Source organism: Perognathus longimembris, chromosome 9 (assembly GCF_023159225.1).
Source record: "Perognathus longimembris pacificus isolate PPM17 chromosome 9, ASM2315922v1, whole genome shotgun sequence".
Taxonomy (NCBI): Eukaryota; Metazoa; Chordata; class Mammalia; order Rodentia; family Heteromyidae; genus Perognathus; species Perognathus longimembris.
In genome coordinates, this window is record NC_063169.1 from 72,212,516 (window position 1) to 72,240,236 (window position 27,721).

The 27,721-nt window shown below is 42.7% G+C and overlaps 1 protein-coding gene across 15 annotated transcripts in view; it reads left to right on the plus strand.

The window, feature by feature from the left end:
* Afdn (afadin, adherens junction formation factor) overlaps nucleotides 1–27,721 on the plus strand; it is a 117,460-nt gene that overhangs the window by 83,242 nt on the left and 6,497 nt on the right. For 5 of the 15 annotated variants that reach the window (XM_048354440.1, XM_048354438.1, XM_048354443.1 and 2 more), the window contains 10 exons: nucleotides 1,691–1,783; nucleotides 10,364–10,429; nucleotides 10,608–10,681; nucleotides 11,377–11,495; nucleotides 13,347–13,541; nucleotides 13,847–13,938; nucleotides 14,490–14,675; nucleotides 16,208–17,206; nucleotides 23,898–24,032; nucleotides 26,949–27,465. In XM_048354440.1, coding sequence (XP_048210397.1) covers nucleotides 1,691–1,783; nucleotides 10,364–10,429; nucleotides 10,608–10,681; nucleotides 11,377–11,495; nucleotides 13,347–13,541; nucleotides 13,847–13,938; nucleotides 14,490–14,675; nucleotides 16,208–17,206; nucleotides 23,898–24,032; nucleotides 26,949–27,465 — 2,476 coding nt within the window. The remainder of the gene's footprint in view (nucleotides 1–1,690; nucleotides 1,784–10,363; nucleotides 10,430–10,607; nucleotides 10,682–11,376; nucleotides 11,496–13,346; nucleotides 13,542–13,846; nucleotides 13,939–14,489; nucleotides 14,676–16,207; nucleotides 17,207–23,897; nucleotides 24,033–26,948; nucleotides 27,466–27,721) is intronic. The other 10 variants (XM_048354447.1, XM_048354448.1, XM_048354450.1 and 7 more) reach the window with 5 other exon arrangements.

Consider the following 27,721-nt stretch of genomic DNA (forward strand, 5'->3'; position numbering starts at 1 on the left):
GAATATCTGTAATCCTAGTTAGCTGCTTCATCAGTAGCATACTTCTTGATCACTTGAGAGATAAGAGGGGAAAAAAAAAGAGTGATGAATGGCATTGTAGATCATTGTTTATGCAAGGATTCTTGATGAATGCCGAATGTGGAGTCATCAGTGAAGGTGAAGCTGGGACTTGAAGGGAAAGTGGGACTTGCCAGGTTAAAGATGGCAGGTAGGAAAGTTCAGAAGCGGGGCCCAACCTGTAGGACTACAGGCAGTGAGGGCAACCATGTTTGAGGGAGTCCAAAAGCCCCTGGGCCAGACCAAACAGCAGTTGGCCAGTGTTTTCTTTTTGTTGTTGGTGGTGGTAGTGGAGCTTGAACTCAGGGACTGAGCCCTGTCTCTGAGCTCCTTTGCTCAAGACTAGCACTCTACCACTTTGAGCCACAGCACCACTTCCTTTTTTCTGGTGGTTAATTGGAGTCTCATGGATTTTCCTGCCCAGGCTAGCTTTGAACTAAGATCCTCATATCTTAGCCTCCCAAGTAGCTAGGATTACAGGTGTGAGCCACCAGCAACTGGCTCTGGCCAGTGTTTCTAAAGAGCTAGTTGTAAGTATACAGTACTTGACAGGACTGTGGCCATATTGTGCAGGGAGCCATAGGACAATTAGTGAGGACTGAACATAGCTATTTTCCAATAAGTTTCAATCGTAAAGAACATGTGGTAGGTTACTGATGGCCCCTGAGATAGAGCCTTGTGAAGGTGAGGCTCAACAGAGCTGTCCATTTTATTATATGTGAAAGGGAGCTTGTAAGAGGTTTAAATGAGGCATGATGAAGTTCAGACTGCTCCTCTTTGTGGAGCATGGGTTAAAGCCTTTCAGTACTCACTTTCCAGGTGAGAGAGAGTTCTGGCATCATGGTGGCAGAGACAGCCATGGCAGGCATGTCATGGCTGCCGAGGCCCAAAGCATTCCAGTTTAGACCTCTGTGAAGCCATAGTTCCTCCTAGAACTTAATAAAGGAGTGACAGTTTCTGCACTGTGGTCAGTGCTGACAGTGGATAGCAGTGTCCAGATGGGTTAATGAATTCAGTGTAATAGGTCACCGGGAATATGGACATGAATCCTGATTCTGTCTTGAGCAGCCAGGCACATGGAGGTGTCACTAACTGAAGGCTGGACCTCTGGAAACAGGGAGCCCGCAGAGGGGCAGGGTTGGTAGTTGGGTTCCACATGTTACACTTGAGATAAGCGAGCATGTTTTCTGGCAGAAGGTTGAATAGTGGAAACTCAGAAGGTTAGAGACAGAGACAAGTTTTTTTTGTTTTTTTTTTGGCCAGTCCTGGGGCTTGGACTCAGGGCCTGAGCACTGTCCCTGGCTTCCTTTTGCTCAAGGCTAGCACTCTGCCACTTGAGCCACAGCGCCACTTCTGGCCGTTTTCTGTATATGTGGTGCTGGGGAATCGAACCCAGGGCCTCATGTATACGAGGCAAGCTCTCTTGCCACTAGGCCATATCCCCAGCCCCAGAGACAAGTTTTGGCGCTGACAAATGGTGCTGTAAGAGAAACAGTAATAGTCTGTTAAGTGCGTAGTATGCCTTTTTCAGATATGAAAATACATTAATTAGCCCGTTCCTGAAGTGAGAGAGATGAATGAATAGTAGTCCACTGTTTTGTCCAATTACTTAATGTAGCTCATTTTCCTCCAGCGTATTTGTCACGTCTGTGATACTGAAGGAAGGCCCAGCAAAAGAAAGCAAGAGCTACCTCACGTGTGCACCCTGCAGGACAGCACGGTGCAGGTGAGAGGGGCACGGGTCTTCAAGGTCATAGTGACGGAGCTGACTTACTGACCTTTGAGGTTGCTGGTGCGTTTTCAGTGCAGGGCAGGTCACTGTGGAGACCTCCAACACAAGTTAGGACTGCCAGCCTTGCCTTCTGCTATGTCACTTACAGGATACTCTTGGTGCCTGGGCACTGGGCATGCTGCACCTCTCAGATGCTGTCTCTGCTAGCCTACCTCTGGAGGCCTGTTTCCTTCCCTTGGTGATGGTTGTGGTTACCTCATGTATTAGGAAAGAAGCCCTGGAAAGCACTCAGTCCTTGGTCCTGGGTCACACAGCAGCAGCAGTGGCTGTCTGTGTGCTTGTGGGTCTCATTTCCTTTCAGCCCTGTTTGTTTTCCTGTCAGCTGGTACATCTTCCTATGTCTGTGTGCTTCTGCTATTTGTTCTGGGCTTGTGTCCAGTGTGGGCCTTTTCCCTTTTTTAGTTAGTGTATGGATCAGCCTCTGTAACCCCGAACTGTTTGGATGGTAAATTCTCCGCCTTGGTTTCTACATAGTGGTTGATTTTGATGAAATCCAGATGATCTGTATACAGTGTGGGTATGCAGTTTACTTGCTGAGGCATTGGTTTGGGGGATTTCAGCATGCTGCTTCCTATTCATCTGCTGGACAACATGATGCTTCCTGTTTAATTTGGGTTTTAAAAATATAAACAATTCCCTTTTTATTTTTCTAGCTCTTTTTAAAGCTTAATAAAGTACAAAGTGAATAAAGAGTTGACTCATTGCGTAAGAGTCTGAAAGTTGCGTTGGTTCTAGCGCATGTTGGTAAATGCTGTACAGTGTCCTAGCATCCAGCTCAGCACTGTGGTGATCCTGGGCTTGAAACGCCAGCTGTGTTGGCTGCTGTAGAAAACTGAGAGGAGTAGACGACTTTTTTCATCTCAAGACACTGTTGTAGTCCTAGGGACGGAAATGTGGTTCTCTGTGGTGGGAAGGACAGCACCAGTGGTGAGTTTCTTCAGGTCACTGTCATCCATGTTCTTTACAGACTGATCTTTGAAGAAGGCTTCTCTTTTCCACAGCTACTTGTTTAAACTTGCTAATGATTAACTTGTTCCTGCAGAACCATTTAACCATAGCTTGTAATTACACTCAGTTGTTGTTCTGTTTATGTTGTAAACTCTTAAGATTCATAAAAATATAAAGCACAAGTAAAATACTTACAATATGGTGAAAATTGCTTTAAATATTGATAAGTGTTGCTATGTAATTGACCAAGGAGGCTCAAATAATCTTTTGGCTATATTAGATAATTTTACGATGGGTTTTCTCTCAAACCGATTTGATTTTAAGCACACAGGAAAACTGATTATTTTAAAAGTACTAGGAATGTTTTACTATTTTATCTGAGCATGAATGGCTAATTAGAACCTTAAGATACTATAGCTTTTTAATCTAAATACTGATTTTTGAGTTTTGAATCTTAGTCTAAACCAAAAGATTCCTGTACTTTATAAAATGTTTAAGTATAGACAGTATTTGTTAGTGTATGTTCTCGCCATTTGAAAGTCTGATTCTTCAGTACACTATAATTAGTCCATTGAAAAGGACTTGAGACCTTCCTTCTTTGTTCTTTTATGGCCTTATTGCACTGTATAGGAAAGACCTGGCCAAAGGAAGAGAGACAGGATGTTTGGGTTCCCTTGAAAAACAACTGTGGCTAGCAAGCACCTTTTGTGGAAATACCAGAAAGCTCCTTCTCTGTGGCTGTATGAAGTGACACAGTGCCCATAGTGGCTTTTGCTTCTGAATTTGGAACAGTATTTTATATTTTGTCCCAAAGGCAAAGTAGTAAATTATATAAAGAAGATCATTATTTCACTGGTTTTAGGATTGTGGCCTAAGTGCTGATATCTTGCCTTTTGTGAGATACTGAATTCCATTGCACTATTAAAATACTAATAATAAGATAAATTGTCAGTCATTTGGTGGTAAGTTTCTTCAAGTCTCTGTCCTCCATGTTCTTGGCAAGCTGCTGTTGGGAAAAGGCTTCTCCTCCTACTCCTGCCACTGCCTGTCGCTCGTAGAACATGATGTCCCTACCTTGCCCATCTCCGTGCATCAGAGCTGGGGCACACGGGCCGCACACAGCCAGTACTTAGTGAGCCTTGAGGAATCTCAGGCCCTCTGCAGCTCTCTCCCTGCTGTGAGGATCTACCTTGTGGAATTAACATTCCCTGGATGCAGCACATAGCTTTGAGGGCTTATAAACCTGCAAGTTCTGTGGACCCCAATTCCTGTCTAGTTCATTTCCTTCGTTCCATGGAGAGAGGAGAGTTGGAAGATGTAGTGAATTTGTTTTGTATGTAGTGCCAAAGGAAAAGGAACAGAGCTAGGAGTAGGGTGGGTTCATGGAAATCAAACTCAATTCCTTTATTTACAATACTGTACCTGTTAGGATAACATTCACTTTGAGGCTCTAAGGGTAGACTTTAGATTAAAATTTTTATTATTAAATACTTTAAATGTTTTTTAAATCCTAGTTTGGACTTTGGTAGTTTGTGCGGCTGGAAATAAAGCAATAGGAGCCCTGTGAAAAGGGCGGTGAGCAGAACAGTTTCAGTGTTCCTAGTCGGCACACAATTGCTCCATTGTTGGCAGCTGGGGAGTCTAGGCTGGGCCTCTACCTGAGAACAATAGGACTGAGCCTGTGCTGTTTGGCAGGCACATTTTCCTCCTGTTCCTTGTGGGGTTGGTTTTTTTTTTTTTTTTTTTTTTTGGATTGTGTTTAATGATGTTTTTTATGCTATTACTCATACATACACCCACATACTCAAGAGTTTGATGCCGGGATGTCTGGAGCTTCTCAGGCATGTGGGAGACAGACCTGTACCCTTAGCGGCTTCTGGAAGGGTTGTGAGGAGAGTCAGAAAGCAAGCTGTGGGGACAGCCCTTTTCCTCCTGCCTCCAGCTTCTCGTCAAGGCCTAAGACCACTAATAGGTGCGTGTCTTTCAGTCTGGGGGAATGCGCAATATTGCTAGGAAGTTTCTTCTCTTTTCTGGTTATGTTGGTGTTTTGTCTCAATCTTTCTAACTTTATACTGGTAAAGGTTAGATGTTAGTTCTCTCTCCTCCCTCAGTAATACAAACATTTTCATACCTTTCTTCCTCTCTTAAAGGGAAGAAAATCTCTGCAAGGTTCATGTTAAGATTGGAATGTTGAGCTAACAGGCTGCAGCCTCTGCTCAGCATTACCTGTTACTGTACGTTGGTATCAGTCTCGTGTTCTTCCTACACTGGTGCAGGATAGTGGGTACTATTTGGGTACCGAACCATAGTGTCCTTTGCAAGTGGTTTAGAAGGGAAAATGCTTAGGGGTTTTTGTTTGGGTTTTTTTTTTTGGCGGGGGCTCCTGGGACTTGGCACTCGGCCTGGGCACTGTCCCTGAGCCTCTTTGTACTCAAGGCTCGAGCTCTACCACTTGAGCCACAGCACCACTTCCAGTTTTCTAGCGGTTAATAGAGATAAGAGTCTCGGGTGCTGGGAATGTGGCTTAGCGGTGTAGAGTGCTTTAGCCTGGCATGCATGAAGCCCTGGGTTCAATTCCTTAGCACCACATAAAGCTAGCCTTGAGCAAAAAGAAACCAGGGACAGTGCTCAGGCCCTGAGTCCCAGCCCCAGGACTGGCAAAAAAAAAAAAAAAAAAAGTAGTCATGGACTTTCCAGCCTAGGCTGGCTTTGAACTGTGATCCTCAGATCTCAGCCTCCTATATGTCTAGCATTACAGGCATGAGCCACTGGCACTTGCCTGCTTCTGATGTTTTTGAAGTGAAAAAAATATCTCTGGTATTTAAGTTGGCTTAAGTACATTTCAAATTTATATTTAGCAGAATTTGTAATTCCTGATGCCTTTGGAAATATTTGTGTAAATGCTTTCTAAGGCTCCCTTTGCTTTTGAAAGGACCTGGCTTGTTCAGTGGGAACAGGGCAGTCCTGAATGATGATTGCTGTTTTTTTAATTTTACAGACAATTAGAACAAAATCTAATCATGTGTTTTCAAGTACAGTATGTTTAGGGACCTTTAGGCAAGTAATTGCTAAAATTATTTACCTTTATATAGTTATTATTGCATGCTCTCAATTTTGTTGGTCTGTGCTTTTTCATAGTTAAAAATCAGTGTAAAGTTAGTATATATATTATATCATATCATGGTAAGCTCTTATTTGGGTAGTTGTCTGTGTAATTATAATTAGTTAGCATGTGTGATTCCTAGTAAACTATAAAACTGAGAATGTTTCTATTTTAGAGTAGCACTGCTCAGTGGAAGAATAATGTGAAGCACATGAATAATTTTAAAGTTTTCTGCTAGCTGCTTTAAAATTAAGTGAAATAGATTTTTATACTATGCTTTCAATAATCCTTAAGATGTTATTTTAGTATGTAATCAGTATAAAAGTTATTAATAAGGGATTTTGCCACACTGCGACTTTGAAATCTGGCTGTTTTAGTCTGAGGATTTCATTCATACTAGCAGTATTTCAGGTACTCTGTAGCCACATGTGGCTAGGTAGCTACTGTGTGGGACAGCATAGTTATAGAGCATCTTAATTCCATTTCACCAAAATCCTCTGAACTGTGTAGCCTGAGCATGCATCCTTTTTATAGGTTTCCAGGTCCCACTTTGCTTTCTTACCTTACCTAGGAAAGGGATAAAATTATAATGAGCTCTGTGTATCTCTCTGTGTGTGTGCGCGTGCACACACGCACACACACACTTATGAAGTATAAGCTAATAGAGTTAAGTTTTAGTTCAGTCTTACTAGGTTACATTATATTGCACATTATTAATTATAAGTAACCAAGTGGTTTTCTATTTCTCTAGTCAATTTTACACAGTTTTTAAAGTTCCGGGTTAACACCCATTATTGTTTCTAATTTTATATATTAAAAAAAAAGATCAGTACCCTTTCTACAGATGGAGTGTGCTGGTATGGTATGGCTAAGCAGCTGACAGTCTTCCTACCTGTCCAAAAACTGACTAATCCCGGTGGGATTCAGGATGAACCAGAGCTTCCCATACTCCGTGGCCAGGCTGGTACAGTGGACACCTTGCAGTTGGACAAAGGTTGTGTTTAAGAGTGAAAGCAGGGCTGGGGATATAGCCTAGTGGCAAGAGTGCCTGCCTCGGATACACGAGGCCCTAGGTTCGATTCCCCAGCACCACATATACAGAAAACGGCCAGAAGCGGCGCTGTGGCTCAAGTGGCAGAGTGCTAGCCTTGAGCGGGAAGAAGCCAGGGACAGTGCTCAGGCCCTGAGTCCAAGGCCCAGGACTGGCCAAAAAAAAAAAAAAAACAAAAACAAAAGAGTGAAAGCAGCTGTGTTTATTTGATGGATATGATTAGAAATTCTGTAGGGTTTTTCATCTCTAGGTATTCACGTTTTATTGTGCTTTTCTAAAGCAATTACCAGTAGAGTTGTCACCCATATGGCAGTTACAGCTTTGTAGAGTCGGCTGTGGCCATGAGCTGCACTTGAAGCACAGGCAGGACTCACTTGGCAGAGGTGGAAGGGAGAAGGGCCCTGTTGTGGTAGAGCCAGGTAGCCAGGTGTCCACAGAGCAGGCAGGTGCATGCAGAGGAGGGAAGGTAGAGGGAATTGGATACTTTAATATTCTGGATCCAGGTCCTTTACTTGCACATGACATGTCTTCTCATCTTTCTCTTATTATAAGAATGTTCTTAAAATTGCATACTCAAGGGGCTGGGGATATAGCCTAGCGGCAAGAGTGCCTGCCTCGGATACACGAGGCCCTAGGTTCGATTCCCCAGCACCACATATACAGAAAAAACGGCCAGAAGCGGCGCTGTGGCTCAAGTGGCAGAGTGCTAGCCTTGAGCGGGAAGAAGCCAGGGACAGTGCTCAGGCCCTGAGTCCAAGGCCCAGGACTGGCAAAAAAAAAAAAAAAAAAAAAATTGCATACTCAATAATGCTTTTTTTAACTTTTAATCAGAACTGATGACTATCCTAGACTCCAATGGGTTATTAGAGACCCAAAGAGCTCTAATAAATCATGAATACTCATTTCTTAAAAAAAACAAAACACCTCTTTTTGTAACAAGCAGATTACTTATAAGTGTAACTTTATTAGATTAAAAAAAATGGATTATAACCTAGAAGTCAAATCAGTTCTCAACACGTAAAAAAATAAAATATCATTTCTTGAGTCCTGTCTCTCTCTCACTGCCCATTACTGAAGCAAAGAGGTTCGGTGTTCCTTCCTGTAAAAAGCATGTTTAGTGCCATAGTCTCAAATGCTTAGTGCTTCTAACTTTGTAAAGAAGAAAGTAGATTGTTTAGTCATACGTAAAATGGACGCATACTACTTACTCTGTGTGTGCACGTGCACACATGGGAGCACAGGTCCTGGAGCTTGAATTCAGGGCTTGGGCGCTATTCCTGGGCTTTTTTGCACAAGGCTAGCACTCTACCTACTAGGCTACCACATGCCTCTTTCCCCCCCCTCCCCCTTTTCTTTCTTTTGTGCTGGCCCTGAGACGAACTTAGGGCCTAGGCACTATCCCTGAGCTTATTTGCTCAAGCACTCTTATCACTTGAACTACAGTTCTTCTTCTGGCTTTTTGGTGGTTCATTGGAAATAGTACTTTTCTGCCTGGGCTGGCTTCAAAAGGAGATCCTCAGATCTTTGTCTCTGTGAGTAGGATTACAGATATGAGCCACTAGCCTTTGGCTACACCATATTCCTCTTTCAGTCTGCCTATTGTAACTAGGAAAACAAGCATGTGCCTACAGGCCTTGTGAAGGAGTCTTAGGAACTTGCTGCAGAGCCAGCTTCAAATCGCACTCCTCAGTCTCAGCCTTCCAAGTAGCTAGGATTACAAGTTAATATCCAGCAGTTCCCAGCTCTTAAGTTTTTGAAATAAGGCATTTATTAGGTTGTAATTGACTATAAAGCAGCTTAATTGGAAGCTACCATGAAGTTATATACTGTAGTTGTACTGTGTAAGTAGCTATAGTGCAGGGTGTAGTAACTGCCTGACTCAGGGAAACAGAAAATTCCATAGGCACTCCAGTGAGAAAGAGATGTCCTCTTTCCTTCTCAGAGAGAGCAGGTGGGAGTCAGGTGAGGCAAGTGGTTGAGAGGATTTGGCAGCTCTCATAGTGAGATTAATCACATTGTCTTGGGAGGGAAGTCTGTGCCTGAACATGGACTCCACAACTGGAATGTGTTGTCCAGTAGATGACTGTTTTATAGGCAGCAGGCAGCTGCTGCTTGTGATCAGGATATTATTCAAGCTCTGCTTTTGGAGAAAGTTTTTTGAGACAAGTTGGACTTGGGGAGATGAGCAGATCAGCAAGTAGAGAGCTTTCTTCTCATTTGCTACAGTGTTTCCAAAGATAGATAACAGTGTCATTGAATACCTAGTATATGATCAGGAGATTTGAGAGAGAAAATAATTCTGTTTTGCCTTGTAAGCACTATTAACTTGGTTCCCAGGTAATCAAAGTACATTAAATGCATGTATGAAAATAGAATCATGAAACCTATTACTTTGTACAGTCATTGCATGCTGTTTTCAAAATTCAGTACATAGTCGATGGTTTAGAGCCATAAACTAGTGACGTGCTGTGTGCTAGTCATCCATTCTCTGGATGTCTACCATGAACACGTCTTCTGTCCCTACCCCCCAGCTTCCCATCCCAGGAGAAAGGGTATCAGGCTTAAAAGTGAACTTTGTAAACTTAAGAGTTGCTAACAGGTTAAAGGGGGGAAATGTAATAAACAGGTTGCAAGTGACAATTTTGTCTTTCCAAGATACTATAAAATTTTCAGTTTCATAAGTCACTTGTTGCTAACATCATATCTCATTTTTTAAAATCTTCTTAGAATTTTTCTTGAATGTTACAGTGTTTCATAACTTGTTAAAAGTGGATAAGTCTACCTTTGTTATGATTTAAAGATGTACATACACAACTATTGATATCATGTGGGTGATTGCTTCCCTCGAAGTTCTGATACATGACCTAAAGTTGATTTTTGTTATGATTGTAAAGTAGAATGCTGATGATTTCATATTTATATATAGTATCTAAATTCCACAAAATTTTATTTATTATTCTTTCATAATATAACAATTCTATGTGGATTGAGTTTTGCTTTAATATTGAGCTAGGGTATGAATTACAATGGAGTACTTTCTTCATGGTTCTGTTACTGCTATGCACCCATTTATTGTTGATAACAAGAAGTTCTTCCCTTATTTGAAATCTTAGTGTTTATTAACTGATGTTAGGAATAGCTGGTTTTTTAAGAGATATTTGTTCTTCTAAATTTGGAACCATAAAATAGAAACATCCTATTATTTAAAAAAGTAATTAGGAAACTAATCTTATTAGTTTCTTTACCAGGAAGAGTATTCATTCTACAAATACCATTTTTCGAGCTCTGTTCTTATGTGAAGATAAGACCTAGGACCTTGTTGCAGATGTCTGTGTACATGTGGGCTGACTCTCCTGCACATTGCATTTCTTATTGTGCTTTCAGTGTTCTGTTCTTACTTATTTTTGTGTAGGGTGCTGGTCAGGACAAACTCGGGATCTATGTCAAGTCTGTCGTGAAAGGAGGAGCTGCAGATGTGGTTAGTATTATTTCCAGAGAAGCACACTTCCATGGGTCATGCATTTAACACATGAGTGTGTTCTGGTGCTTGCAGTAATGCGGCACTCGAGGGGTCTGGGTGAAAGAATATACACAGACTTACATTGCCTCTTTTCTTCCCTAACTCATCGGCACGCCTTGCCGGTGGCGTGGCTTAGGATGGACGTCTAGCTGCAGGAGATCAGCTCCTCAGTGTGGATGGACGGAGTTTGGTTGGACTCTCTCAGGAAAGGTAGCGACTGATTTGGCCAAAGTTTAGGCTTAAGATGTTTGATGACATTTTGCATTTTTTAGTTGAAAGACAACAAAATAATATTCAAACTCTACTCTTACTTTCTTTTATCTTTGCTGGTATTGGGGTTTGAACTGAGAGCCTGAGTGCTGCCCCTGAGCTTTTTTGCTCAATAATAGTGCACTACCACTTGAGCCATAGCTCTACTATTCCGTTTTTCGGTGCCTAATTGGAGATAAGAGTCTTGTGGACGTTTCTGCCTGAGCTGGCTTCAAACTGTAGCTCTCTAATTTCAGCCTCCTGATTAGCTAGGATTACAGGTGTGAGCCACCAGCACCTTGCTTTTCCTTTACTTTTAAAGCATAAAGCTCTTAGTATACAGGTCATTTCATTTCTCACTGAATATGTTTTAACCTATTTGGAGTGTGTGTGTGTGTGTGTGTGTGTGTGTGTGTGTGTGAGTGACAGAGAGAATCTTGGTTTAGCATTTTATGAAGTTTTGAACATCATCTTATTATTCTTAATATGATACCATGGGATATGTTTACAATACTTGTGTAGTTCATATCCAGAGGAAAGATTTAGGCAAATCTGTCTGACAGTCAGAATTTCTGCCAAATAGCAGTGTTGTTTATTCTGACCACAGTTAATGAATGTGTTCCATTTTTCTTACACTTAGAACATTTTCTTCCTAGGGCAGCAGAACTCATGACAAGAACAAGTTCCGTGGTCACACTTGAAGTAGCAAAGCAAGGTGCCATTTATCACGGCCTGGCCACCCTCCTCAACCAGCCATCTCCTATGATGCAGAGAAGTACGGACTAGTAACACAGTGACTCCCTCAGCCCCACAAGGGCAGCTGGCTCTTACTGATTCCCTACTGTGACCTCTATTTCACAGTCATAATCTCTATCTGCTAGTCACAAAAACCCTGGGGAATTGACTCAATTCCAAAATAAGGAAATTGAGAATGAGTATATTAAACAAGCAGTCAAGGAATAATACTGGATCCAGGATTGGGACAAGTGCCATCTGACCTCAGAGCCCATGCTGTGCTTCATCGGGTTCTCACTGTCTGCACAAGTAACACTCTGGGGAACCGTCTGTGGTAACTTGGCATTTCGTGAATATTGAATATAGGGCTAGTTGGCTGAACTTGAGTTTCTGTACTTGAGAGCTACACAAGTATAGCTAGTGTACGATAGGCACTCATCCAGTATGGAGTGACTTAACAAACTTATGTAAGCCATTACTTAATAAAGTAAGATATTGATAAGTGAATGCATATATATATATGTATGTATGCATTTGTGTATGAGTGGCTATTTCAGTTCTGAATATGCTGAAAATAAAGGCATGATTTTCATGTTATGTATAATTTGTTTCAAATTAAAAATTCAGTTAAAAAATAAATTAAAAATTAAATTAAAAATAAATTAAAAATTCAGTTAAAAAATAAATATTTTTCTTCTTTTTGCCAGTCCTGGGGCTTGATCCTAGGCCTGAGCACTGTCCCTGAACTTCTTTTGCTCAAGGCTCACTCCACCACTTGAGCCACAGTGCCACTTCTGGCTTTTTCTGTTTATGTGGTACTAAGGAATCGAACCCAGGGTTTTATGTATGCTAGGCAAGCACTCTGCCACTAAGCCACATTCCCAGCCCCTAAAGTAATTTATTTCTGGAATAGGTTTTATAGCTATTATGTGAGAAGAAAAATCTCAGAATAAAATCAATTAAAATTTTGGGCTTTTTAAAAAGAACTGGTTGAGAAATCATAGGAGAAAACCATTGACTCATCTTGTTAAGTTATCCTTGTTACACTGTTTAATCTGTGCATTGCTTAAGTATAGTCTTAAGCCCATTTTCTCTCTAAGTTAGAATTTGGGGAAGTTCATATCCCAGAACCTACTGCTATAACTGATCAACACTCAACAGCAACAGCAGAGGCATCTTAACAGCCTGAGTGTGAGCTAGAAGCCAAGTAGGAAAGTATGTATAGTAGCAGAATCAGCAAGTAAATACAGTGGAAGGCTAGAGCGGAGAGGTGCCACTCCGACCAGATGATTGCTCCTATGGGATGATGACGCTGAGAGCAGAATATTTGTTGTAAGAATTAAGACAAGTAGCTGAGTGCTTGGTGGCTTACACCTGTAATTCTAGCTAGTCAGGAGACTTAAGATCTGAAGATTATGATTCGAAGCCAGCTTGGGCAGAAAAGCCCATGAGACTTACCTCCAGTTAGCTCTCAAAAGTCCAAAAGTGGAGATGTGGCTCAAATGATAGAGTATCAGTGAAAAAGTCAAGTGAGTGCAAGGCCCCAAGTGTAAGCCCAAGAACTGGCACCAAAAAAGAAAGAAAGAAAAGAATTAACAGACGCCTATTTATTATTTAGTTTTCTTCTAATAACTTACTTTAAAAATGGTTATGTTATTAAACAGGCAAGCTTCTAGTTGATGGGAAAATAAGCCTTGAAAATGTATTTTTCCCATAGATGTCAACATAGTAAAATGTTTTCAGTAGTCTCAAGATATTTAAAAAACATTCTATTCTGTTGAGAACAGGTTTTTTGAAATTTAAAAATTGGTAAATTTTTGTCTGTTTAAAATACAATAAAGTCTTAGAACCAGTAAAAAGAGGAGGTAGTGAACATGCTTTATGTGTTCAGTTTCAGATCGTCGTAACTCAGGTAAACCCCGACCAAAGAGTGAAGGCTTTGAGCTATATAATAATTCAGCTCATAATGGCTCCCCCGAGAGTCCTCACCTGCCTTGGGCAGAGTATAGTGAACCAAAGAAATTGCCTGGTGACGACAGATTGATGAAAAATAGAGCTGATCACCGTTCCAGCCCCAATGTGGCAAGTAAGAAAAGCATCGTTTTCTCACTTTCTTTGTATGTGTATAGTCAAGTTTTTACGATCTGCCCTTTAAAAAAATGTCAGTCCATCATCTTAGAATAGCATCTGGGTCTCAGCTCTGGTGGTATAGGATGCGTGGGTATGAGGGAACTGGCTTCCCATCAGCCTGTTTGTGTCGCTCTGTTACAACATCTCACTAGCAGTGTGCTAGAGCATGAAGTGTGGTTATTGCCTCTCAAGAATGTTGGTTACATTGCACTCACTTGTTTATTTACTGGGGACCTTCTTTTTCTTCACTATTCCCAACAGATCAACCTCCCAGTCCTGGAGGGAAGAGTACATACACCTCTGGAACAGCAGCTAAGATAACCTCCGTCTCCACGGGAAACCTCTGCACTGAGGTCTGAGAGATGAGCTGAAAGGCCTGGCCATGTGTAGTACTGAGGCTTTCTTATACTGCTAGAGCTCTTGTAGTATCTTAATCACCAAATTAGCATACTTACGATTCCTGAGTCTACACCTTTAATCTGTCCATTTTTTCCTTTTTTTCTTTTTTTCCAGTCCTGGGGCTTGAACTCAGGGCCTGGGCACTGTCCCTGGCTTCTTTTTGCTCAAGGCTAGCACTCTACCACTTGAGTCACAGTGCCACTTGCTTTTCCTGTATATGTGGTGTTAAGGAATTGAACCAGGGCTTTATGCAAGCTGGGCAAGCACTCTACAACTAGGCCACACTCCCAGCCCCTAACCTGTGAATTTTTAATATACTAATTAGGTAAATTAGTTTTAAGTTAACACATCTGAATAAAATGTTTTTCATTCACAGGATTAAATCTTAATTTTTAAAACAGTATTTAATGTATATATTGGATTTGAATTTTTAAAACAAATCACTAGAAATGAGTCCGATATGTAATTATAAACAGTTTACTTTTCTTTGTTCTTGGTTTTACAGGAGCAGACACCTCCGCCTAGACCTGAAGCCTACCCCATCCCCACTCAGACATACACCCGAGAGTATTTTACCTTCCCAGCCTCCAAATCCCAGGATCGGATGGCTCCTCCTCAGAACCAGTGGCCAAATTATGAGGAAAAGCCACATATGCTCCCAGACAGTAATCATTCCAGTATTGCCATTCAGGTTAGAAATGAGGGGTTTATATCAACCTTCTCTTAGCCTTCAAAGGCAGACCACTTGGCAAAATAAAGGCAGTGATTTCTAGGAACTATTGATGTGGTTTTTTTTCTTTTCTGAATAACAACAGGGTTGTCCTCTTTATCTTTTCTTTCATGATTTTGTGGTTAAAAGGGGAGATTAGAATATAGATTACAATAAGAAAAGGGATTCTGTGTTCTAATGTTTGGCTAGTGATATGTTAGTAATAGAAAGCATGAGGCAGCTTTCAAGGCACTCACTGGAGGGATAAATGAGACTTTGCTGACACTGGTTGCACCGTGTCTGTCCTACCACAGGGACTGCGGTAGGGTCAGGAAATGAGACAGATACATACCATGCACTCATGCTGCTGAAGAGGCGGGCACTCCCAAGGGGTGGTCTCCTTGATTCTGTCACTACTGCTTTTGTGGAAGAGCACGAGGGGAAAGGGTGAAGACCTGGGGGTAAAGAGAGAGGGAGGACTGGGGGCTCTCAAGGCTCTAGGGCCTGTGGGAAGCCTGGAAAGCTGCTGAGGCTTTTAGACGTCTTACCTTGGTAACAAGGGCAATGTCAGTCTGGTAGGCTGGGAGCATTCTCAACTCGATTGCGAATTTAAAAATTGGTACGATCTAGGATAAAGCCCAAGGCTAAAAACCCTGCCTTGGTGGTAGATGATGCAGGGATTCCACAGTTAATCATACATCCTTTAGCATGTCCAGGAAAAGATGTTAGAGTTGAGATGAGCCTTGAAAGATGAGAAGAGCACAGAGAGGGAGTCACACATAGGAGTCAGTGCACAGGACGTGGTCCTCTGGTCTGGTCCCCTGCTCTATCCAGACTCCTAGGTTGGCCTGCACTGACCTAGTCCTATGAGTGCTCGATGAGTTTCCTTACACTACCAGGATGACACACTTGCAGTAGCCTGCTAGGGGAGTGCCAGGCAACAGGTGCAGAATCATAGGTCCTGCAGCAGATGCGGGGCTTGCATTTCTAAGATTGGAACAGAAACATCTCAGATAAAAGAAGCTTGTTGGATTTCATGACTCAGTCAAAGAGCTCATAAAGCTATTTCTCAGCTTTAGAACTCACTGGAAAATGGATCTATGCATGGATACAACGTGTAATAATTAGAATTGGGCTTTGTTATAGAGGGTTACTTGCAGTTGCCCTTGGTGTGGTTAGACTATAAACAGAAATGTGTTGAGGTCAGCCCTGTAGCTAGCCCCACCTGGAGGCTGTGCCGATGTACTCGTGTTCTGCTGTTGGAACGCAGGGGACTGTACAGGCAGTGATATGCCTGAATGGTGGTATGGTACAGGCAAGAAGTACATCTTTTCTTTCTTTGGGGCAAGTTAATTGAGAGTCCATTTTGACCACGAACTATAGAGCACTCACAGCCTTAGTCCCTGTCCTCATTCTGCAGTTTATGAAGTCCCTAGGGCGATGGCATGTATGACTTTTTGGTAATTTCTTTTGGTGAATGGCTGAAGAACAGAAGTTTCTTTCTCTTTTCCCAGCGTGTTACCCGTTCCCAAGAAGAGCTTCGAGAAGAGAAAGCTTATCAACTTGAGAGGCATCGAATCGAAAGCACCATGGATCGCAAGTCCGATAGCGATATGTGGATCAATCAGAGTTCTTCCGTGGAATCCAGTTCATCCAGCCAAGAGCACCTGAACCATTCTTCCAAGTCAGTTACCCCTGCCTCCACACTGACCAAAAGTGGCCCTGGCCGATGGAAAACACCAGCTGTGGTGCCACCCACACCGGTGGCTATCTCTCAGCCCATTCGAACAGACCTGCCTCCACCACCACCTCCCCTTCCTGTCCACTACACCAGTGACTTTGATGGGATTCCGATAGACTTGCCCCTCCCACCCCCTCCTGCCAGCCAGGTGGGACCATCATCTGCACAGGTGGCAGCTGCAGAGAGGAAGAAAAGAGAAGAACATCAGAAGTGGTACGAGAAAGAGAAGGCCCGCCTGGAGGAGGAACGGGAGAGGAAGCGCAGGGAACAGGAGAGGAAGCTGGGGCAGATGCGTACCCAGTCTCTGAACCCCCCTCCCTTCTCTCCCATGGTGGCACAGCCAGCAAAGCCAGAAAAGCCTTCTACACTCCCAAGACCCCAGGAAACGGTTATTCGGGAGCTGCAACCTCAGCAGCAGCCCCGCACAATTGAGCGCAGAGACTTGCAGTACATCACCATCAGTAAAGAGGAGCTGTCCTCCGGGGACAGCCTGTCCCCCGACCCCTGGAAGCGAGATGCCAGGGAGAAGCTGGAGAAGCAGCAGCAGATGCACATTGTAGATATGCTGAGCCGGGAGATCCATGAGCTCCAGAGCAAGGTGGACCGCACCTCGGAGGAGAGCGACCGCCTGCGGAAACTCATGCTGGAGTGGCAGTTCCAGAAGAGGCTCCAAGAGGCCAAGCAGAAAGATGAAGATGACGAGGAAGAGGAGGAGGATGATGTGGATACCATGCTGATCATGCAGCGCCTCGAGGCTGAGCGAAGAGCCAGGGTAAAGGGGGGAAACGCCTCTCGGTTCTACGCCTCTGTGCTGCCTCTTCCAGCTTCTGCGTGTCTGTTATGGAGACAGCTGAAGCCTTCAATTGGGAGGAAGGGCCTTCCACACTGTCGATAGTATTATTGGCTGAGGTCCTACAGAAATGAACTAGGCTTGTAGGGCTGGAACAGTTTGAAACATGTTTTGACAGGAATGTAGTTTTAAGTGGAGCTTTATTGTTTTAGTTAATGACTTCACGTAATTATTCTTCTCACAAACACTTCGTTTGAGATAGCAACTATTAGTTAATAAGTACTCATGAACAATCAACTCCTTGATCGGGGATTGGCAGATTTTTTTCTTGAAGGGCCAAATGGTAAATGCCTGAGGCTTGGTAGATGACGTGTACTCTAGCACCCAGCCCTGCCTTAGAATAGGAAATAGCTAACGTGTCACACAGGGGCTATGTCTGTGTGCCCATGAAGCTACACAGAAACGTGGCAGGCAGCTATGGCCCTGGTCATGATGTGAGCCAAAGCAGCCATTCAGGATGGTAGATAGACGATCAGCATCATTTCCAGAAACAGAATCTTCATAGACATTTTATTGTCTATGCAGCTGATGTTTAATTAATTGTAGTTGTATAAAAATACTGAAAACGTTTGATCTTGTTTTTATCTCTCCATATTAAATTTTTTGTTACTTGTTTCAAATAAAAACTTGAAAATTGAAGTTAGTTTAGAACAATAAATTATTTAAAAATGATGAATTTTAGATAAAAGCCAAATTCTTAACACTATCCAAAGAGTTGTTAAGAGGATCATTCATCATTACTAATTTGGGTATTTAATACTAATTTGTGGCTGCCATGTTACAAGTTTCAGGAATACTTTTTTATCTACCCAGCACAGTCTTAATGAGAAGAGCTTGGGGCTTCTTTTTTTTTTTTTTTTTTTTTTGTGGAGAGGGGGGTGTTTTTTTATTTGAATTCCTTTTTAAGGCTGTTAATAAATAAAAAGCACTAAACAACAGCTGTTAGACACTTTTATCTTTTTACCCATAAGGGAATTTAACTTAGGTAATTTTTGGTGAAAACACAGACCAGCATTGTGATCCTTTCTTAGTTTGCTCTGAATTTTTCCTGGAAAATCTCTCTCAACACACCTACTTCTTTGTATAGACATACTTCAGTTTAAATGTATCCATAACTGCCCAAAATTCAGGTTGAATCTTTTGGTGATTCTTAAGTTTTTTAAGTGAGACCAAAACGTAATTTATAATTTTGACTATTACAAATTGTTTCATTGGTATTTTTATTAGTAATCATTATTTAATCTGAAAGAACCACTATGGGGTTAATGACACTGACTTTAGTCTGAAAGATACTTTGAATAGCTTTCATCCACTTCGTGGCCAGAGCTCTTGGACTCCCACTTATGTCTGTTTCAACTTAGCAGCACCAGTGCTGATGTGTCCTCTCTGCTCTGAGCACTCACTGAGCATTATTCCACAGCTGAGTACACTCAGGGCCTTGTACGCCCATGCCCCACGTGTGCAAGGAAAGGATGGTTTTACTGTAGTGATTCTCTGAGTGTCCCTGTTACGTATGGCAAATGAGTGTGGGCTGTCACATTGGTTATTGCCAAGCAGTTTCCCTCAGTGAAATGTGAGCAACGGCACTATCACGTTACTGCCATTACAAAGTCTATGCTAATTTAGTAAAAAGGATTTGTGTTATATGTATGTTAATAATTTAGTCTTCACATAATACAGCTAAGGGAAATTTTGCTTTCTAAGTTTTTATGTCTTTTGCTAATGAAACTCAAGTATTTAATACTGTGCAGCTATTTTTCTATTTCTGAATGCTAGAAGTTAGTCTGAGGTTCCATAGTTTTCTCATCGGGTGCCCAGAAACAGATGGAGCATGAGAGCAACAAAGAATGCTGGTGGCGGAATACAGGTCTAAACCTAACTTTTTTTTTCACACTTCACTTTCTTTTGTTTTTTCCTTCTCTGTTACCTGCAGCAGACTGCTATGCCAGCAATCTCTGTTCTAGATTTGGTATGTTCTTGTTTCTTTCCCTTTGGTACATTTTTCCTGTCTTGATTTTCTTTTCTCTTTTGGTGGTGGCTGTTTTATGTTCTCAGTAGTTACGTTCTCCCAAGTTCTCCCAAGGTCTCCTAGACGGGGAGACTAGCCCTGTGACTACTTAGAAGCATGCTTTTGAATGTTACTAGATTTAGTTACTCTTTGCTTTTATCTGTTAATTTTAAGTGTTATTGTTTGTTTATGGTTTTGACCCCTTCTCAGTTTTAGCCATAATTTCATTCTGTGTATTCTTTTGTAGTCATAAGTATATGAGCAAATGAAATAAAATTTCATTCTTGTTATAATAGAAATAGATCTTAAATATTCAATTGCTATAAACTCAGTTGAAATGGTACTGACACTCTTCCCACTTTTAAGATGTAACTTTTAAGATTTACTGTGTGCTGGTAGAATAAGGGAGATTTTTTTAGTGAATATGTATTCTGTGTTTTTTTAAATGATACCACATGGATTTTAGTTTAGTTGATCAGCATACCAATTTATACTCTGCCAAAAAATACTTGCAGTTGTCTTCTGTGAACTTATTGTGTTGTCATTATTGAAGAAATGTGGTTGATCATTTAGTGCTCTTTAGGTTTAAGTAACGTTTCTACCTTAAGAGACTTATGTTCTGACTGATGTATTTGAATCAACTTTAGTCAATGCATGTTCTAGGTCAACTTCTAAATGACATGAAGCCCCTATCAGATAGTGCTTTAAAAAATCCTGAATCCTCTCTGTGAAGGATGAATGGGTTATGACAAGCCTAGGTTGAGTAGCCATGCTGCCCTGTGCTCGCAGGGTATAGGGGGCAGGAGGGATCAGGGAAGCAGCTCTCTCTTTGTCGGAGCAACCAGGTTCCATGGCTGGTGGGCTGCCTCAGTGCTTCAGTCCAGGGCCGCTTCCTCCTCTGTCTCCCTGCTGTGTGGCATTAGTAGTGATACCAGTACCGATGCCAGCACTACTTCATACAGCCAGGCCAGCCCTCTTTGGTGTAGTCTCCACCTGCATCAGAGCAGTGACCTTAGTCTGTCCAAGATGCTGAAAAAGTTTTGGCATTGTTTGTGGTCAAGTAATGCTTAGTGAGTGGAATGTAGTTCTAGGACCAGATCCTTGAGCTTCCAAAGATGTGTGCCTTCCTAATTGTCCAGAAATAAAATCATTATTCACTTCTCCCTCATTTTAATTACTAAGAAGGTCTATAAAGCTGTTCAATTCCAGTGGCCAGATCATATCATGGAACCCTGCAGTACATCTGACACCAGTATCTTGTGGTCACAGCACTCTGCCCTGACTGTATAGCCTCTCTAGAGCCTGTTTCGGTATGGCCTGGGATTGGAGGATATCAGTCATAGGTAGAGCCAAAACTCTTCCCAGCTGGACTCTTAAAGGCAGCACTAGTGACAGGTTGTGTCATTTGTGCCTTAAAAAAAAAAAAAATTACTCTCATTTCTTTCCAAAAAGCCTGTCATGTGAGTGAGTAGAAGGCCAAGCTTAAGGTGTGAGTTTCACCCCAAAAATAGCAGGCAGCATTCTAACTACAATTTCTCTAGTCTTATCTGTGCTCTTCCTGCTACACAGTACACTCCCTTTTTATAAAGTGGCAGTGTTGAAGCCACCTTTCAGTGAGATGCATGCCCCCTGAGTATCAGCGGCCGGTCTCAGGCTTGACTTGTTACTCCATGGTCTGGGAGGGTCTGACTAGTACAAGAACTCAAAAGAATTTCTTTGTCATGGGCTGCTGCCAGGGACAGGATATTTCCAGAGACTTCCGAGGCTCTTCTGAGCTGGACTCCCCACACACAGACACACACGTGCTACGCTCCTTCCTGGGGTGGCAGGCGCCAGACACAGACCTCTGCACCCCGTAGACATGAAAGACATTGAATCCGAAGCTCGTGCGGGCCTTACCTGCGGTGTATACTACAAAAGGCAATATTGGAATGGAGAGCAGTATGTTCATCTGAAACCAGCAGATAGACTTTATGCAGTCAATATAAAATTCACATGATAGACAAGATCAGAGTTGGCCTACAGGAAGAATAGTCTGGGTCTGTGAGACTTACACGCTGCTGGGGGACTTGTCTTCTAGCTGGTTATTTTATCAGCTAAGTTTATGTCTTACTACTTCTGAGGAAAACTTATTTCTCTTAAAATAAAAATGGGGAGAAAGCTATATGACCACTAGGGGGAGGGAGTGTGACATGCTGCAGGTAACCTCTCCCACTCGTGCACACCTCCCGCCACTGCCAGGGGCACCTCCATCTCCAAAGCACATCGGACTCTCGATTCTCTCTGCTGGCTCTTAGAGTGCCAGAGGACCGCAGCAGGAAATAATTTACTCGGGGCATATTTAGTAAAAGGCGAAAGATTTATACGATCTGAAGAGAAACCAGAGTATATTGGGGCATATTTAGTGGAAGAGAGAGTATAAGCAGAGGGGAAAAAAAAGTATGGAAAGGATTTTTTTAAGAGCTTTAAGAGACTGACTTGTGTATTCAGCAAAAAGGTAAATAGGAAAACAGTATTATGACCCCATTTTAAATTCACAGTATGTTTTATAGTATAAAATTATGAACACACAAATCTCAAAGTGCATGATTTGCATATGTGTGCCTGTACACACACACACACACACACACACACACACACTTTAGCCATCATTGACTGGGCTGAGTGCGCTTTCTAGAGTAAGAGAACACCTTTTTTATTTTTATTTTTTTCCCCTCAATGCTATAGAAGGGGAAAGGGAAGTGAGGAAAGGTATTTTCACTTCTTTATAAATGAGAATACAGCCAGGCACTGGTGGCTCATGCCTGTCATCCTAGCTACTTGAGTTCTTAGGATTATAGTTCAAAGCCAGCCAGAGCAGGAAAATCCATGAGACTCTTATCTCCAGTTAACCACCAGAAAACTAGAAGTGGCACTGTGGCTCCAAGTGGTAGAGTGCTAGCCTTGAGCAGAAGAAGCTCAGGGACAGTGCCCGGGGCCTGAGTTCAAGCCCCATGACCAACCAAAAAAAATAATAAATAAATGCAAATACATGAAACAGCCAAAGGGTCACTGCTTAGATACTTTAATTATAATAGCAGTAGTAAATTTGTCTATTTTAGAAACAGTACCGAATGAGCTAAACACAAGAAGTCACTTTGCTTATCACCTAACTCTCCAGATACAGAATGATTTTTAGAGAAAATGCCTGCTTATAGATATATAAGATAGCACTTGTACTTAGGAAAATTCTGATTGTCCTAATTTTAAGTTTGGCTTAAAAAGTAAATTGCATGTTCTTTTCTTACTCAGAACTGGGTTTTCAATAGGTCTAGTTCCACTTACTGAATTCATCTGATTGTTATTGGAGAAGGGAACCTCTGATACTTTATAAAGTGCAACTGTGCATTCTTCCTTAAATTGCTCTTTTATGGGATGTTTCCTGTCCTCTTGGTGTTTGTCTTCATACCAGAGTTGGCCGTGCAGTCCTGCCAGGTACTGATCAGACCGCCAGGGCTGCCCCCTAGCATATCCCTTGTTGTCAGACCTGTCCTGGAACCGGTCTTCCCTCATTCCTTAGTTATATAAAAGAAAAAGTCACATTTATTTTTCTTTTTAAGAAGACAGTTCAAATTTTGTTCTCTCATTCTTGTTTATAGATACATAAAAATATTCCCACAAGTTACTCTTTGCCACCAGGTACAATATTTTGTTCTTTAGAAATGACAGAAGAGAGAAATGATTAGATTTTTGTTTCAAAGAAGTGTGTGGCAATCCAAATAGAGAAGTTGCCATCTTAAGTTTCAGCTGTAAAGAGTCCATAGAAAAACTGGTAATCTGCAGAAATGGAAATGTGTCCTATAGGGATTTTAGGTAAGAGGTTGAGCTAGATGACTTAGAGTTCCATTTTCATTTTAAGGTTTTCAGGCATCATGATCTATCTATAGTGCATGTTCCTATAGCTCAAGTCCATTACTGAGATCCTTGAAGTATGCAGACAGAAACAAGCCAGAATGAGTCCTGCAAAGCCTCAGATTCCTGCTCTGTGACTCAGGTGGGTTATCCAGAGCTGGGAAGGAATTCCTGAAGTCAAGAAAGGAATCTGCAAATTGATGGCAACAGGCTCACAGGGGCACTAGGACCTCACTCTCCAAGAACAGGTGGGCTGTTAGGAGCAGCTATCAGTGGCAGCTGGGTTTGGAACATACACAGGAGCCCCTCCCACATTCCACAGGAGGGGTGACAGTCAAGCTGGTTGAGATGTTCTGTGATTCCCTAATGGGCTGTCCTCTGTAAGGGTATTCACTGACAGGAGCTGGCTAACAATTTTATTCTAATAAAAATCAGCATTGCTTCTTTGAACCATTGATTATGGGAGAGTAACTCTGGCCCTGTGTAGACGAAGTATTTAGGTAATTTATTAAAGTTACATAGCTATAAAATGTGTAAACTTTATCATCTTCCAGCAGTGACATAACTTAATATTTTCTAGTTGACTTTGTATGCGTCTGTGTGTGTGTGTGTGTGTGTAAGTGTGTGTGTATTTGTGTCTGCTTGTCTTAGTGTGTGCTTTTCTGTCTTTTGGTGATGTTGACTGGGTGAAAGTTAAAGTCAGTTTGTTGTTAGTTGCAGGATGAGGAGCGCAGGCGTCAGCAGCAGTTGGAAGAGATGCGCAAACGGGAAGCAGAAGATCGATCGAAACAAGAGGAAGAGCGTCGTCGTCAGGAGGAGGAGCGAGTAAAGCGAGATGCTGAAGAAAAGGTTATGGTCCTCTAAGGGCAGCTCAAATTTTACCAAATTAGCCTCAACATAATTGATTGGCTGGGGCAGAGGGGGCTAGAAATTGTGTATATCTAGGATGCACAAGACAGAACAGGGCCAAATCTCCCAGCTTTTGTTACTGGACCAAAAACTCTAGCCCCATCTGGCCTACCTACCTCTCTTCTGGACTGTCTCCAGGCTCTCTTGCCTTCACAGCTGCCCTCCCTCAGACTCCAGCGCCAAGGCTGCATAGCACTGAGCTCTGGGGAAAGGGTCTGTTTTCCTGAGGCTCTGCTTCGGCGGCTTCTTGGACAGGAGCAGCTTGCTTTTGTGAGAGGGCCGCTTGTTCCGTTTGTTTGAATTGCGTGTGAATTATGGGAGGCAACAGGACATAGCAAGACAGTTCGTTAACTTCAACCATTTCAAATAGATCATTTGCTAAAATTACTTCATTCTGGTTGATGGTAAAGACAGTAGATGACTGACAAAAAACATTGTTACAAGGAAAACTTAGTATGCAATCTGGAAATTATTCTGGCTACTTATGTGTGTGTGTGTTTGTTTTAACTCAAGTGATGAGTTGAATTTTAAAGTGACAGCTGATCTTGCCACTCCGAGACACGGGAGCTTGGGAATGCAGTTCTCAGCCCCCTCTGCCTCTGTGTTCTCAGCTGGGGCTCTGGGGTGAGGGACTGCTGCCCAGCCTGTGTGGCTCTGCCCTGCCCTGGGGCATGATGGGTAGCTGTGCAGCCCTAGAAAGGCTGTATTTCTTGCTATACCTCCCTTCCATGAAGGTAGAAACTTTGAGTGTCACAACTGCTAATGGGGAAAAGGTTAGTTTTTATCAACAGTTCATTCCTTGATAGTCTAATAAACTCTGCTAATAGCACCTCCTTCTCCCACGAAAAGAAGAAAAAAACTGTTAGGAAGCTGTTTGTAGTGATGAGATTGATGTGGTCTACAAGACAATCTAAGTAAGATTGATGGACATGACGTGGCTCGTTTAGATGAAAGTAGAGAGGATGGTGTGAAGACACATGCTGCGTCCAGTGCCGTGATTTGGGTGTGTGATAGACTTTTACCCTCCCCTAAATGTGTCATGCTTCGCCTGCCGTAGCTGAGCAGCTTTGAAGAAATCAAGGTTTGGGGGGTGAATAGCTGACCCACGAGTCTCACCTGTGGAATGTTTCCAGGACTTGAGCCACTTGGTTTCTGGTGCTGTGCTGGTGCTCTGCTGTTCTATGAAATCCCCTTGGGCTGCGGGGGAGGGACTTCTTTCCCAGGTCAATGCCTGCCCCCTGCTCGTGGCTCTGGTTTGGGCCAGTCCTGGCCTCATTGGAGCCTTGGCAAAGCGGCCTGTCCATCGCCTCAGCGCTGTGTGCACGTGCAAAAGAAGCAGGCTGTTTTCTGTGTCGAGAAACTTGCTTGGTCTTTCCAGCCTGTGTTCTTACAACCCATGCTATGTGAATACGCATATGTTCTAGTAACTGCTTCTTTACTTAAGTGGTCACTGTAAAAAGAAGCTGAAACCTATTTTTACGGCAGATTGTCCAAACTTGATAGCTTTGCTTTGTTACAGCAAATGTGCATTCATTTTCTCAGTAAAGTCACTTTGGTCATGTAATTGTATCTGCTTTTGGTGTAACTGACAGGGGTTCAGTTTCTCCTCTACAGTGTTATGGAGCACCTGTTCCGCTCCAAGATTCTTGACAGTGCCATTTAAAAGCCACAGGAGTCATTCTAAATTAATTCCTAGCCCAAGGAAATAGTGACTTTGTACAGACATGCACACAAAAATGTCTTTCAGGATTCCCCAACATATAGCAAGAAAACAGGGCAAGAAATTGGGTCTAGGGTAGTGACTGGGCTGGCGTTTACTCTTTATAATGTCTCCTGGAAGGTGAGGAGGAGACCGTCACGTGTTCACCTGTGTGCACATGTGACCGTCACGTGTTCCCCTTGTGCATATGTGACCATCATGTGTTCACCTGTGTGCATATGTGTGGATGTGGAAGCAACAGGGAGAGCTCAGTATAGCATGGAAATAGTAACTAAAAGTTTATCACAGCGCCAACAGGTTTCCTCGTTGATTCTCTTTGGCTAAAGAAATTTACAGTTCACTGTACTCCATCTCATAGCATTAATCGTTTACTCCAGTTAAGGCAGGGTATTCTGTTTGCTTTTTCATCCTTTTTCATATTTTTTTCCTTGTGCTCTAAAACTCTTGTCAATCTTAAACAAAACTGTGCTGTTACCTTTTTAAATGTTAAAAGAATTTAAACACTGTCAAATGTAGTTTGTGCACATGTATGTCAGAAAAAATGTACAGTATGTGTCAAAATATATTTCAACATAGTATCTTCTTGCTGTCGCTATTAATGCTTGGCTGGAATTTTCTGTCCATCAGGGAGTTTATTAAGATTTGAAATACAGGTTAACTGTGGAAAGCATATTGGTTAGATTGTTGCTTTGGGAAAATGAACGATGTTTCTTATAATTTACAATTTCCTATCTAAACAGAGTAATAAAAGGTAAGTTACTCTACCAAAACAGAAGAGGAGACAGAAAAAGAGATGGAGAAAGAGGAAGAACAAAGGCAAGAATTGAGAGGATTCCAAGTCTAGTTGCATAACTGAAAGGAGACTTAAAGAGCTGGTTTGTTCCATGCTCTGAGCGCTTGATGTCAGCAGTCAGGAATAGTAGGTGTGACCTCAGAAATCTCAGGACAAGACTCTTTCTGGGCTGACCTGCCTCTGCTGTTCAAGTAATTGTGAGGTCCTGTGGATGTGTCGTCAGTGTGGCGGGGGGTGGGGGGGTGAGGGGCAGTGCACCTGTCACCCCCTCTGAAGGTCCAGGAGGTCCAGTGATCTCCTCCTGACCTCTGACTCTTGTGCTTTTGTCTATTCCCGCCTGCAGAGGCGACAGGAAGAAGGTTATTACAGCCGCCTGGAAGCTGAGAGGCGCAGACAGCACGATGAGGCAGCACGCAGGCTGCTGGAGCCCGAGGAACCCGGGCTGTGCCGACCTCCGCTTCCACGGGACTACGCGCCCCCATCCCCATCCCCTGCGCCCAGCGCCCCTCCTCCCCCGCCTCAGCGAAACGCTTCCTACCTCAAAACGCAGGTCCTCTCCCCAGACTCGCTGTTCACTGCCAAGTTTGTTGCGTACAATGAGGAGGAGGAGGTGGAGGAGGACTGCAGTCCAGCAGGTCAGGATAAGTACGCCAGCTCCAGGAAGTCTCATGGGAGAATTCCTCCTGCCACTCTCAGGCCACAGCAGCCCCCCTGCCAGCCACGCCCAGCCTCGGATGGCATCTTTCTCTCCAACTCATTCCAGCCACCCTCAGCCAAAGCCAACAGTACTGCTCACAGAGCAGGCCAGCCCCCACTCTCTCCTAACAAACCAGCCTTCTACTGTCCCAGCTACTCCAAAGGTAGAGGTAAACGATGGAATGGCAAATCAGGCCTCTCTTTCCCTGATGATTGGATCTCTGCACACCTGCCACTAGGTTCGCTCTGTGGAGGGTGGAGCCTTGGCATGTGGGCTTCACTTGATCACTCTCTGTATGATCATCTCACACTACCTCCAATGGTGTGGTCGGGGCCAATGCTCTGTTGATGAATGCATAGTGCTCCGATTTTATGCTTTAAGAAGTTGCATTTCTCTGATCAGCTGACAACAATCAGTCC